General features: G+C 35.8%; 1 protein-coding gene across 1 annotated transcript; it reads left to right on the forward strand.

The window, feature by feature from the left end:
• Positions 1-372: 372 nt before the first annotated feature.
• On the forward strand, positions 373-8,076 carry LOC127791123 (uncharacterized protein C630.12). The gene is made up of 13 exons (XM_052320908.1): positions 373-749; positions 2,784-2,843; positions 2,930-3,108; positions 3,593-3,725; positions 4,300-4,396; positions 5,652-5,711; positions 5,803-5,903; positions 6,071-6,105; positions 6,210-6,267; positions 6,369-6,443; positions 6,516-6,673; positions 6,772-7,029; positions 7,396-8,076. Exons 1-13 carry the CDS (start codon positions 606-608, stop codon positions 7,655-7,657), a joined length of 1,620 nt encoding a protein of 539 aa, XP_052176868.1. The 5' UTR covers positions 373-605; the 3' UTR covers positions 7,658-8,076.
• Positions 8,077-14,406: the final 6,330 nt, after the last annotated feature.

The following is a 14,406-nucleotide window of genomic DNA, read 5'->3' on the forward strand; positions in this document are numbered from 1 at the left end:
ACTTGAAAATTAATCAATCGAAAACTCGAATATTTTAAGATAATAATAAAAAATAAGAAAACAAATAAAATCTTATATTATGCTCACATTACTTGAATAAACAAATAATAACATCTGTGAGGTTTTTAAGATTTCATTTATTTTGATTTATTATTGCTTCAACGTGAATTAAAGGGTGGTTAATGCTGAAATTAATTTTTGGCTGTTCATTTTCTTGTTAGCCTTTGTATGTTTTTGGTTTCTCTCCTTTTTTTCACTTTGGCAAATTCATATTAAAGTTTAAGGAAATATAGTGAATTTTATATCCTAATACAAATATAAATTTAATTGCTACTTATTACGAGTTAAAATTTAGAACTTACATCACTGGTGACAAGTAGAATTCAATTCAAGTCGCAGTCGCCGAACCCAAGTGATGTTTACCTGTCAAAACTTTGATCTGTTACTTGTTTCTATGTATTGGCAATTTGGCATTACCCTATATATCGAAGTAACTTAATTTGGGCTTTCGAGTTCACGTTAATTTGGGCTGTTTCCTCGTTTCGGTAAAATTAAGGAGTGGAAATTCACGGCGGATTTGTGGAATCTAGGCCGGAGGAGAGAGGATGTGGAATCTGACGGCGGTCCTGTGCCTGGTTTGGGCGGCGACGCTTCTCTACGGCGAGATGTTCGCATTCTGGGTGCCTTCCTTTTGGTCTTGTTCTTGGCCTCATCTCCGGCACCGCTCTTCTTCTCCTTCTTCTTCACGGGTAACATATTACGATGAATATCTCTATTAACATGCCGGCAACTGTTCTCTTTCTTTCTTTTCTTTCTTTCTTTTCTTTTCTTTTTTTATTCTTTGCCCAAGATTTTAATTTGCTATTTTATGTTGATTGGTGTTAGTAGCTTGATGACCCTCACTCTGTTTTAGCTGGATCTGATGAACAAATTTAGCATATGGCTTTTATATGTTGTTTAGTATGGCTTGTGTTCTTACCAAGAATTTGTGGATGGGAAAGGGAAATGGCCCTCCTTTTGCATTTCTTGCTCGGTTTTGATTAAACATGGGAAGAACATGCGGTGATATTTGTAATGAACGAGCTAAGAATCAATTGTTGGTTTGATCGTCTAGAAAAATGTTGATGAAACAATGGTTGGATGGATAGGTTAATTCAAAAGGGGTTTTCCTTTTCTCCTTCTGTTCTCATAACCCCATTGTACCCCAAAATAAATTGGCTTGTTGTTTAAGTGGAAGATGGTGTTTAATTGAAGTTCATGATAGCAGTGAGGTGTTCATGAGTCAGTAACGCAATGAGAGTGGATAATTAATATAACCAACAGATATGATGTTTACAAAAGCAATGATGGAGATGGTGTTATGGAAATATATACAGCTAAGTACAGTCTTGTGGATGATTATTGGCTTGAAAAGCCATAAAGATCCTGAATGTAAAATTGAAGGTGCATTGCAAACTTTTCTGGCTGCTACTTGACTGAATGGTATGCGGTTGTGGTTGGTCTGGAGAAATAGTCAAAGTGTTCATGGCACAATGTTTCTGTCTATTCGTAAAGGTGCTATATATATATATATGTATGTATGTATGTATTTTGGGTAACACAAGTGTTCCAGACTTCACCCGACTAATCCCCCAACCCCTACACATGGGCAGGGTAAGACTCCACACAAAGGGTGGCAGTCGTGGCCCCAATAAATAGCCTTCACTTGGTGCTTCCATGATTTGAACCGTGGATCACCTCAAAGTTCTTTCCACTCCACCACTGTTCTTGGGTTTCCTTCTATATTGATTTAAAGTAGTTGAATAGATGAATTATCTTAGAATATACATACCAAAAGAAAAAATGCTTTACACAATTTTATTCTGCAGTAATCCCGAAGCTCTGGTATCTATTCCAATATTTTGCAAAATTTTTGCTTGGCTTTTTCCCTGAGTTACCATAGTCCACCAAATCAGGGTTCACTCATTTAGTTTATAAGGATCATATGCAGCCAGTTAGCTGGACTCTAATAACTTCTGGCACCAAGACATGGTGCAACGTTTGGGAAACTTTATGACATGAACTAGCTGGTACATCAGTTAGATCTTTTAGACTTAGAGAATCATATAATCATTTTTTGAACTGAACATTCTCAAAAAGAAAAGCAATGCTAGATTTTGGCATAAATTTTGAAGCATGAAATCTATGGTATTGTTGCAGACACTGGTATGTGACTTGTTAAGAAGTGGAGAAAGAGAGTTTTAGACTCATGTTACACAGGCATAGTACTATATACTCTCATGTAATATGTTTTCCAGATAATAAGGATAGACCATGGATTATCTTTTAGTTTCTGAAATTGACGTCTTCTCCCAGAATTTTTTTTTTATTAATTTCCACTGTCACAATCAAATGTTGATTCAAATAAGAGTAAAGCCGGTTCCTTGTTTTGTAGCATAACTGTCATTAAGAAGTGTTCTAGTTTCTAGACTAGGCTCATTTCAACTTTTAGCTCTTATTTTCTTTCTTCTTTTTATTTTTCTTATTTTCTACATTACATGGGCTTTTAAAAAATCCTTGGAGTACCCATGTTGGACTCTTGACACAGTTCAGAATATGTCTGACTGTCTAATTTGCATGCACCTAACAAATAGTTCACGTAGTAGTTCGCTATGAAAGTATATCCCCTTGCAGCACTTATAGTCATATACTTATATATCCACATATAATTGCAATATAATTGCACAGAAATTTGCATGGGTACAGGCTTGTAAATGTGCTAATGTTTCTGCTTGCTGGTTCAGATGAGTGGACAAGAATATCCCAGTGATTATGTTAAGGTTGCTGTTCTTACTGATCCACAGGTTAATTTTAAAGTTTACTTTTCATTGATTGCCACTGTATTAGTCATGTATGCCTGCAAGGTACATTACTGGTTTATTTTTAACAGGTCATGGATAGAACCTCACTTCATCTTGCTCCAAAATCACTGGCTCTGGAGATTGTGCAGTTCTACACAGATTTGTTTATGCGCAGAGCAACCTTGGCATCTGTATTGCCTCTCCAACCTGATGTGATTTTGTTTTTGGGTGATTATTTTGATGGAGGGCCTATTTTAACTGATGAAGAGTAAGGCTCAGAATCCATATATTCTTCTTAAGAGTTAAACAAGTGTTTGTCAGAATGCCAATCAATTGAGTTTCCTCCTCTTTTCCATTTTCAAATATTAATGGCATATTTGAATTAAGAAGCTACTTTAACTATTTGTCCCATATGCCTGACACCTGAAGAGAATCAAGGTGGGATTAAAGCTTGTGATTGTTGTTGTTGTTGTGAGTGTCATTGACTGAAAAATATTTTCCACACAGGATGTCAAGAGTCTTCCTCCATACTGTAAAATTTGAGTTTGGTGCTTGAGTTACTTTATTTAACACACGGGTGGGTGGGTGAGTGTGCATGTATGTGTATGTGTGTGCGTGCCAGTATTTACTTGTGCCAACTTCGGTATGTTACAGTCCATTTCTCTGTTTTGGATATGATTCTATTTGGCTAATGGATATCATTGGTAATTTATGGGCATTCTACCATTGGAGCTATTGATATTGTTTAACAGATGGCAGGAATCCTGGAATCGTTTTAAGCATATGTTTAACTTGAATATGATTGGAAGTTCAAGCACCCGAGTATACTACCTTCCCGGAAATCATGACATTGGCTATGCAGCTGTTTGCTTTCATATGCCTGAGGTACGTTTACATGTTGTCTGTCCAACTTGACTTCCTTCAATCATTTCAATATTGAAAGAAAAACAGTTGGGCATTATCTGGGGAGAGGTACCTTGCCCTACCTAATAGCTTTATAAACCTTGAACCTGATTTACTTGGGCCATCTAATTTAGTTGGATCAATACCCTTGCTCAACCAAAATTAGTGAACCTTTTGAACTGGGTCTAGCGATGATTCATGATTAATATTATATGTAACTCGCTATGTGCTGCTGTTATGTTCACACACCAAAATTAATGAACCATTTGAACTGGGACTAGCTATGATTCATGATTAATATAATATGTAACTCACTATGTGCTGCTCTTATGTTCACATACCTATATAATATTGTGCACTTAAGTGTACAATTACATGTGCTTTGTGGTAATATATTGTGATGGCATTGTACAATTCAAGTTATCACTGCGTGCAAAATAATACACCTATGCTTACAGTCACAACTGTTTATACACTCTTTAGAGTAACATTTGTTGGCTTTTGCATGTGACTTTTCCTAAGTTAATTTCTTGGCTTTTGCTTTATCTTTGTAAAGGTTGTTAAACGCTATGAGAAAGAATTTGGTCCAAGGAACTACCAATTTAGGGTTGGAAAGGTGGATTTCATTGCAGTTGATGCCCAAACTCTGGATGGTAAGTAACTCCATCTGATATGGTGACCCCTTCAATATCTATGATAGTATGCTATTTTCGCCCACAACTATGCAGAATTTCTTGGGAATTTGATAGCCGTAGCCTGTTGGAGCTGCATATGTTAGCAATTAGGACTGAAGAAGTTTTATTTTTTTAATTGTTCAGGGTAGCATCTAGGATGAAATCTTTAGTTTCCACTAGAACTGGGAAGATTTTACTTATGGTATTGAAGTTCTTTGATTGGTAATAGACTTAGTTTGTGGATTACTTTTTCACTGATTAATGATATCTTGACGACAGTCTTCACTTGCAGACCTGTGATTTCGGCCCATTGATGAAACCTTACCATTTAATATTCGATGTACTGTACAATATATAGACTGAAACTTTCCTTATAAGTTGGCGGGGCCAGCAATTCTCTTATTCTTGTTTTCACAATTCACAATAACATAGAAATAGCTGGCCTCATCACATGAACCCTGCCAAGAACTAGTTTGGAGTGTTTCTTCTTGGAGCTAGATGAGAGTTTGAAAAAAATAAATAACTAGTCGAGCAGAAAAGGATAGTAAATAATTTTTCCACTCAAACCCAACTTTTCTTATCTGTCTGTACTTGAAATATTTTTTGGCCTGAATTTTAGGGAATAGTCCATCCCAATTAGGTCACCAAATCCCAGGAGGGGACATAAGTGTTAAATTTTCTCCCTGATAAGTGAGTTTTATTTTGCTTGGTGTATTTTGCTGATGATTGATTTTTGAGGAGTGATTTGCTTGGCATGTCCAAGGGTTCTAGTTATTTGTGATTGGCAAAATGAAAGAATAACCATGCAATGTGTCGAGCCTTGTTTCGTCACTTATATTTTCCTCCTTCCACTTAATGTCCATGAACCACATACATATACTTGGAATTGATTTCTCATAGAGAGGAGTCTAAAATCCTTTGCTAAGTAAAAACTTGAGGCATTTGATGTCAATGCTCTGGAAAATCAATGTTTAGCTGAGCCATTGTTGGTGCAAGTCAAATTGATGGTCAGTGTTCTTTTGACATCAATGTCGTTGTCTAATGGAAGTACTCCTCTTTATCATTTCTGGCTCCTCACCTGAAGTTTATGCCATCAGTAGGTAATTCTTTTTAATTTCAGATATACATGTGATTTCCTTAACAGTTCCAGGTGTATTGAACCTCTGGTTGACTGTTGACACATATTGCTACAACTATATGGAAATACTAAAATATGAGGAATTTTAATCTACAGGGAGTTCACAAGGAAACTTGACTACTGCAACCTGGGATTTTGTCAAAAATGTCTCAAGAGGTATGTGATACTGATTATTGACTTATCATTTCATTTATTGTCAGTTTTTCACTTGAGGAATAATAAAATGTCCCTTTTTTTTTTGGTCTAGATGTTAATTCAACTCCAAGGGTCTTATTGACTCACATCCCATTATATCGACCGGATGGGTCTTCCTGCGGTCCATATCGATCTTCTCCAATTATCAATCAGGTATGTGTTTTATTTTGGGTTGGAAATTGGTTTAATTTTATGGTTTTGGGCATTTCTCTTTGATGAATCTCACTCTTTTTTTAGTCTTTTTACATTCTAAACCGGAAACATAGTCCATTAAGTAGCTTCATCACATATGCTCATTTCTTTTTTTTTGGTTTGCTCAGAGGGTTGTGCATTCTGATCGGAATCAAGAAATACAGTAAAGTTCTTCTCTATTTCTATTTGGTTGCCTCATGGAATGACATTGTAGAATTCTAATTTGGTAATTGTACATTCAGGTTGATTTCTGATTCACTGGTGCAGGTACCAGAATTATATCACTGAACAATCATCGAACCTCTTGCTGGATATGGTCAAACCTGTGGGTTTTCCCTTCTTTCCTTCATGATCTTGAGAAAAATTATATATATGTATATATATATACATATATTTATGGGGTGATATAACATTTAATTGTTTTAGGTACTCGTCTTGTCTGGTCATGATCACGATCAATGTACAGTGACCCACATGTCAAAAAATGGGAAAGTGAGAGAGGTGAGCACCTGAGTTTTGAGAATGATACTGATCTTGTTGGTTGTTTAACATTTGGTTGGTAAATTTGTGCAGCATACTGTTGGGACTATAAGCTGGCAGCAGGGCAACCTGCACCCGTCTTTCATGCTACTGTCTGCAAGTAATCTTGTGGTGCACAATCTATCAAGCTCAGACGAGGCAGTAAAGACTCATCTGTGCTTTCTTCCTTCACAACTTTATATCTATTTATGGTAATCTCTAACATGGCGAGCAATGAAAAAATTTTAATGTACTTTCTTTGTCTAGTTATTTTTGGTTGGCTAGTTCTGAGCTTTGCTGAAAATTGCAGGTATCTGTCTCTATTTGTTCTTACTCTTCTTCTCCTCCTCCTTTGGCCGACAAATGGCTCACGTTATTTTGATGGTATCATTGGGCACATCAGAAGCCTAATTACTGGCCTCTTTTCTAGAGTTACAATGAAAGAGAAAAATGAAGATGAGGACTGCGAATATGAGATGATATGGGATGCAGAAGGAACAATGCATCTTGTTAAGAGAGCTTTGAAGGCCCCCACTAAACCATCAAGCGAGAGGAGCCAGGTGGAAAGGTATGTTTAGAATATTCCTCTACTTATCAAGTTCCTTCTCTAGATGGTGTAATCATGTGAAAAGAAGATCAGTAGAGTCCTCTGAGGAGAGTGGATAAAATTGAACAAGTATTTTGCAAAAGAGGTTGAGGAAAACCAAAATAGACTTTGTGAGAGATATCTAGATATGATTTTAGTTATAACAGCCTTACAGAAGATGGGGCTATGGGTAGGAAAGACTGAAAAGCTAGAATTCATATAATTGGTCCCACATAATATGAGAAAGGCTTCATGTGTTATTTTTATGAAGTTCCTCTAGTGCTGTAGTCAGTTTTATGTAGTTCATATGAACCCCCGCCCCGCCCCGCCCCACTTTGTCTTTTTCAGGGGAAAAGCCGTGATTCGACCAACAGCTAAAAAACAGACCTCCCAGGAACCGGATGGTGCTGTCTCTTTGGATGTGAACGTGCCCGGGGGATTGGGATTGGGATTGGATGCTTCAGTAAAACTACAATCTAGAACGCACAAATCAAAGACAAGAGTGGTCATCCGGAGATTGCTACGAGCATTTAGGTCGCTTACTGTCATTGCTGCAGTGAACGTCCCGCTGTATATGATGCTGCTCTTCAAGGACTGGATTGATAAATAAGGTCAGATTGAGCGCATGGTCGTTTTAGATGGAATATCAAGCCTAGGTTCATCGCTTGTTCGTCGAGTTACAAGCACAGTTGAGTTGAAACCATACCATTTCCTTCCGATGATCCAACGTTTAGTTGATGGGGTGGAAAGTGGAAACAAACCTTATACGAGACATATTTGCTACTGATGACTGATGAGCCAATGTATCTATTGGTCCGCTTCTTTCCCTATTCATTCAAGATTTTCCTCGCTTGTCTGTCTAGTTCAACCGAGTTCCTGGAAGGCCCGTTTTAGCCGTAATTTTGCTAAATTTCCATATGTATATGCAGTTGCTGCTCTAAGTCTGAGCTGATATTGTTTTCTCCAATTCAAGATATACCAGCTACCAGCTCTCGTATTTATTCAATGCATGATGAGAGGCTTTACTAATGTTGTGGAAATTCTATTTATTGCCACTCAACTCAAGAAGATGAAGATGCATTATCTATCTAAGCATGTTAAAGCATCTTCTTTTCGAGTATGCATTTACCCGATTAATCACTTATTAGTATTGAAAACTCAAATTAAGCATACCCAAGAAAACTTAATAGCTTTTGTTACTAGTTTTTGGCCATCATCTGTGATCTGCTTAAGCCACATTAATATATTTAATTAACACTAGCTAGTGCTATTCCAACTCCAAGTGTGTGTTTTGATACCGTGACATTTGCAAAATTGCAAGTTCATGAGAATTAATATATTTTTTATAAAATTATCAAAAGGGGTCAGTTACAAAAATATATATATATATATATATATTATAATTTTAGAACCAACTTTTAATTTTTACAATTTACTAATTAAATTTTTAAGTTTGTTATAACTTTGTAACGAACAAGTGATATACCTTAAAAGCTAAATATAATTTCAAGAGATGGTTTAAATTGCTTTGCAAGAGCCAGCCCAATGGAGTTAACTACATAAATATTTGTGCATGAACTCGATCTTTACATAAATGGATTCTTTTTCTGATTGAGCAATGGACCTTTTTGCCCCTATTGTTTTTGACCACATTGCACCACCCGTGGTAAAATATATATATTTCTTTTTTTAAAATATTATTATTTTAAAAGAATTGAACTTTAGTAAAAAAAAATGACACTTAATACTCTTGAAATTTAAGATAATTACAAGAACTACTAAAAATATTTTAAACAAGCGAGTACCTCTAAAATTCAATATTATATTATAAATTTTCTCTTATGGTTAGTTAACCCCATTAAATATTTGAAAATGACTAAACACTCTCATATTGTAAAATTTTTTCCTTATTTCTCATATTTCTTTCTTACACTTCTTAAATTTTCTTATTTTTCTCCTTTCTTTTTCTCTCTCTCTCAGGGTGCTATGGATCTTCAAAGTTGTAGCATCGGTCCATTTTCTTTGGTGATGAAGTTAACATCTTCTCTGCTATCCATCTTTTTCCTCCCTCTTTCTCTTGCTTTCTCCTTCTCCCTAATTGTTTTTCTTGAACCCAAATGAAATATGGATGATGAAGATTTGTTATGCAGATTTCATAGCAATAAACCTAGATTGAACCCATATAGCAGGTTTATCAGAACAAGCACTTCAAGGGTAGCACAGAAGAGAGAATTGGAGAAAAAGAAAAAAAAAAATTAAAGATGAAGATGGAAGGAATTTGAGGGGTTGGAACTAGAGAAAAGATTTGGGAGTGGTGGAGTCATACCAAGTATGTTCATGAACGTCGGAAGACATTGTAAGTGTTGATGAGTTTTTGAAAAGAAGTGATGGTTTCAATCTTAGAGAATTATATGAAATGGACCAAGGAGAGAGAGATAAAATAGAGAAAATGAGTGATTATGAGAGTAAGTCATAGTAACCCCAAAAGAGTTCATTGTAGGATAACTTCAGATTTAGATTCATTTTCTACAATGAACTCTAGGTTCATTGTAAATCATACATGGAATTTATCAACAACATTGATTGTTGGCAACAATTTTTTTTTTCCTAAAATTGAGAAGAGAGAATGAAAAATAAAATAATCATTTTATCCTTTTATATTTAAAAATAATGGAGATAATTTTTAAAGCACAACAAATAATTCTTACAATTATGTTAAATATTATTATTGTAAATCTTCCAAAAAAAAAAAAGTTACCATAAGCTCTCACGAGAACAGCCAGAAATCAGAGATATAGTTGGCGCGCATCCCAAGTGGGTTGGATTTGATTACTGCATCAAATATTGCTTGAGCTGCTAATTTGAGATTATGAGTCTGCCACATGCAGCATTAATATTAATTAATACTTTTTATATATGAACAAACTTCTTGACTCTGAGGCTGGTTTGCGCATCGATCTCTTGAGCCTTGTTAACAGGTGGCAGCAGAATCCAACTTAATCTGACGAAAGATCTAATGATTCCATTTCTTAGCTTATACCTGCCATGAAACTGGATTATTAAACAACAAGATTCAACTGTTAATTATTCAAGGCTTTCCAACATGCAAAAATTTAATGGTCTAGCTAGCTAGCTAGATGGTGTATATTCGCATGTCTATTTGCCAACTTAAGTGATAAATATATGCTACCCAGTGCTGTACCCAATGATTCCATTTTTTGATGCTTAATGGCATGGTCTCAAGCTCAAGGAATCAACTTACAGCTGTTCAGCGTCATCTCTATTTTACCATCACCAATAGCCAATAGGTCCAAGTGTTGAACAATACATATATATATGTGAACTAATTATCCTGGGAAATTTAGAAAGCAAAATGTCGCTGGAATGTGTTCCAAATTCCAAGGATTAAAAATGGTTTTTCAATTTCCATCAATTTAAGTTCATATATAGTGCTCGTTTTCAAGAAATTAATGAAATGAATTCATGTTTCTAAAATGGATTTACTCACACACATATTATATTCATTTCCTGGTATTATGTAGTTTGCTACACTTATATATATGACATGTGCATCATCAAGAAGTCATGGACTATAGAAGGATTTTTGTTGCTGATGGATCTGCAAAAAGGTCAAATTCAAGGGCTTGCCGAGAATGTCCCTTCAATATTTAAATTAACATAATAAAGAGAGAGAGAGAGAGAGAGAGAGAGAGAGAGAGAGTTTATAGTATATATGTAAGGAAAAACGACAACAATAACCTCTAGTTAATAAAAAAGACAGAAAGATATAATGAGCAACTTATATAGATTATGCATGAATTGTACTCCTTTTATTATTGAGGTGTCTCTTAGCAGACCAATCATGAGGTGCCTCTAAGGGGCACATCTTTGTAGCCCCCAAACGATGAATACAAATACAAAGAATAGTAGCAGATAACCATATTATATATGTGTCTTGAACATTTAAATTCATGCATGTATCTTAATTAATTTTAAGAAGAACCCGGCTCTTGGGTTTACAGTTGGAAAAACCTATAGGTGTGTATATATGTTACCTCTCATGGACATAAAATGTAATCCTTAAACTTTCTTATAGCATTTTCCTCCTTTTTCTTGCTAGACATTTTTGTCTTTTTTTTGCTACTTTGAAACAACAATAAGAATGATTACATTGGTTCAAGTAAAGAAAAAGCACCTTAACCCTTTCTATCTCTAGGTAGTGAGCTCTCTCTTCCTTTGTGGATGTCCTCCGATACAAACTCTAGGTAAGTGTGTCCTCCCCTTCAGATCTCCTCAACCTCATCTATCCTTCACCTCCCCTTTCTCCTTTCACATTGTTTTTGTTATGAAATTTTATCAAAAACAAATCACAATCAAGTCATCAACCCACACACAAACACAGAATTTAACGTGAAAAATTCAAATAGAGAAAAACCGCTAGTAGAAAAAAATAAAATTTCACTATGATGATATTGATATAATAATAATGATATAGTTGCAACTAAATGCAAAGCATTGAATATCTATTTATAGATCTAAATCATCTATATATAGATGTAAACAAAATTTTATCATGTTTAGAAGATGATTTATGAGAATATTTTCTCCACATGAAATAAATTTTAGTCAAAATCGAATTTGATAATATTCTAATCATAGTCAAATTCAAAATCATAATCACAATCAAATTAAAAGTCCCAATCTCAATTAAATTTAAATTTCGATTCACAATTATAACAATTTCTATTGCCTCAATATTGTTCTTTCATTTCTTTGTTAACCAAGCTTGACCCTAGTACCCAATCGAGTGCATATCCCCACTAATTAATTCTCGCTAAATCCATGCTTATCATTGTGTTGGGTGCATTACTTTTGCTTGAAGGCTTCTCTACAATCTCTCAACAATATATAGACGCATGCGATTTTGATCTTTGCATGGGACTTCAAATGTCGATTTGGCCATGGGAACCTAGTAAGCAGATATAGGACCTAACCCTCTATTCTTCCTATCTAAGGATAGAGAGCAATATCAAACCTTGTACGATTATGGTCTCCATTTTAAAGATGGCAAAATTGAAGTTAATTCGGTTGGCTCTTTTGCCTTTGGTTATGCATCTTTTGTTTTTTCCTTGACTGTTAATTAAGTTTGGCCTTCCTCCCATGGTGCCGAAAGATTCTTGTAGTGCAAAGATTGGTGCTCTTCCTTTATGCGCTATCTGTGGCCCCTTCGAGTCGTTGCTCTATGCTTCATTGGGTTCTCAAAGCTAATTCAATTAGGCCTTCACTCGGTGCTTTGGTCATTACTGTTGTCTGCTTATACCTGATCCTCCCAAGTTGCGGTGTGCTTCTAGGGATTTCACATTCCTTTTTCTTTGGCTTGTGGTCTTACTTGTATTGTTTCATTGGTTATCTGTATGGAGACCTTTAAGTTTTGGTGAATTCTTCTTTAGTTTTGCTTAGCCATGGCCTTGATGTAAATTTTAACCAAACAAGACAACTTTCTTCGTAGTGCACGCTCGTTGTAGATTAGTTAAATCCCAAAGATAATGTATTGTTTCCTCCATTTACTCAGGGGAGATGCTTCAACTATTCAAAAGCCTTTCCACCTTTAAGTATCTCCAAAGTTAATCTCATTATTATTTTTTATCCCATAAAAGGTTTTAACAAATGTTATATATATGGATATATATAACCCTCTTCTAGTTGGACGTACATGACCTTTTATTCTATTGTAACGTTACAACTCTCACAACAAACCTTAATTTGCAGGTGTTCTTGTTCAGGGTTTTATTTATTTGAACTATATATATATATATATATAGCATCTTCTTCAAGGAGGCTTGGAAGAGGAAAACATATAGGAACCCTTTATACATTCACCCGAACAACTAGAAAGATAAAGAAATATAGTTAACTTTTTCATGCTCTTTCTAATTGCTGTTCAAACCCTTATTAGTGTGACAGAAGCCATCTCCGGATGGATATCGAAGGAGCGTTTGAAACCCATGTCAGCCTGGCCCTCTTGTTCGTGCATATGAATATGATCTGATGCCTGATTTGTGAAAAAGCAGCGGACTGCAGCCATCAGAAAACCCAATTGTTCACTGCCCAATTAGGTCAAAAAAGAGGAGAGTACTAATCGAGTTCCCTCGCTCGGCACAACCAAACCAGACCAACCGGAGGAGAAAGAAGAGGGGATCGAATTGGTGGAAACAACCGATAGATTTGTTTCCAAGGTCGATGTATTATATTTAGGGTCACAGTAGTAGTTCTTGATGAGTAGAGATGATGGGTTGGGAAGGAAAAGAGAAAAGAAAAAGAGGGTTTTGAGAGAGGTTTAATTCATCAACTAGTCATCTCCATGAATGTACCAGCAGAGAAGCATAGTGGCGCAGCGGCGGAGGATGTAAATCCGGGCTCTCTGCTCCCTAACCAAGGAAGTGCACTTCCTTGTGAATCCATTCCCCTTTCTCTTTGAACCGCCGTAGGCGGCGGTGCTGCTCTTGAACTGCAGCTTTATCTCGGCCATATGCGGTGGTTGTCAATGTAAGCTTTGGAGAGAAAATTAAAGAAGGGTGGATGGGAAAAAAGCTCAGAAATTGAGCTGGACCCTGAGAAGGGGAAGTACAGGGAAAGCTTTGTATTTATACAACCATGGAAGTCACGAGTTGACTAGGTTTTCGTGAGGTAGATGGGAGAGGGGGGGAGTGAACATGGCCAGCTTCGAAAACTGAGGGATTTGCATGGAAAGGCGTGGCTCCAAGTCCATGTCCATGTCCATGGCATTGTTTCAGTAACAAGGGAACGTGGGCTTGCATTGATTTTTATGGAATTATATTCATAATAACACAATCTTCCATAAAAAGAATTTTTGCACTCTATGATTACTATTGTTCTTTAATAAAATATCTCTTGGACCTTTTTTTAATAACATCACTCTTGCATCATTCATTCATATATTTTTTTGATAAGTAATCACTAACTCACGTAAAAGAGAGTGAAGTTACTTTCACAAAATTTAAATGTAAACTTTGTGAGTAATTCAACCTAATTTTATCATATGCTAATGGTGGGTTATCGTGTGAACAGATCATAATGACAGAAATAGGATTGGCACATTATTTTAATAATAATATTTATAAAATATTGTGCATCTTAATTAATATCCACAGGAAAAGGAGGGCTGTAGAAAGAGGACAAAGCATGGGAAGGAGCAAAGGGGAACATGTTGTCGGCTAACACATCTAACATAGTGAGGTGGATAAGGGGCAGCCTCGATTGTTTCTGTTGTGGCTTTCTCCTCCCTCTCGTACACATCTGCACAATCAGTGGGACTCAATTTTTGTTTCAAAAATAACT

Source organism: Diospyros lotus, chromosome 14 (genome assembly GCF_014633365.1).
Source record: "Diospyros lotus cultivar Yz01 chromosome 14, ASM1463336v1, whole genome shotgun sequence".
NCBI lineage: Eukaryota > Viridiplantae > Streptophyta > Magnoliopsida > Ericales > Ebenaceae > Diospyros > Diospyros lotus.

Bases quoted from the DNA above. Each gene is read 5' to 3' on its own strand.
- LOC127791123 (XM_052320908.1), top strand. From the start codon at position 606: ATGTGGAATCTGACGGCGGTCCTGTGCCTGGTTTGGGCGGCGACGCTT. The intron at 5,712-5,802 runs GTATGTGATACT...TTTTTGGTCTAG, and splicing joins TGTCAAAAATGTCTCAAGAG to ATGTTAATTCAACTCCAAGG. The intron at 6,268-6,368 runs GTGGGTTTTCCC...TAATTGTTTTAG, and splicing joins TGCTGGATATGGTCAAACCT to GTACTCGTCTTGTCTGGTCA.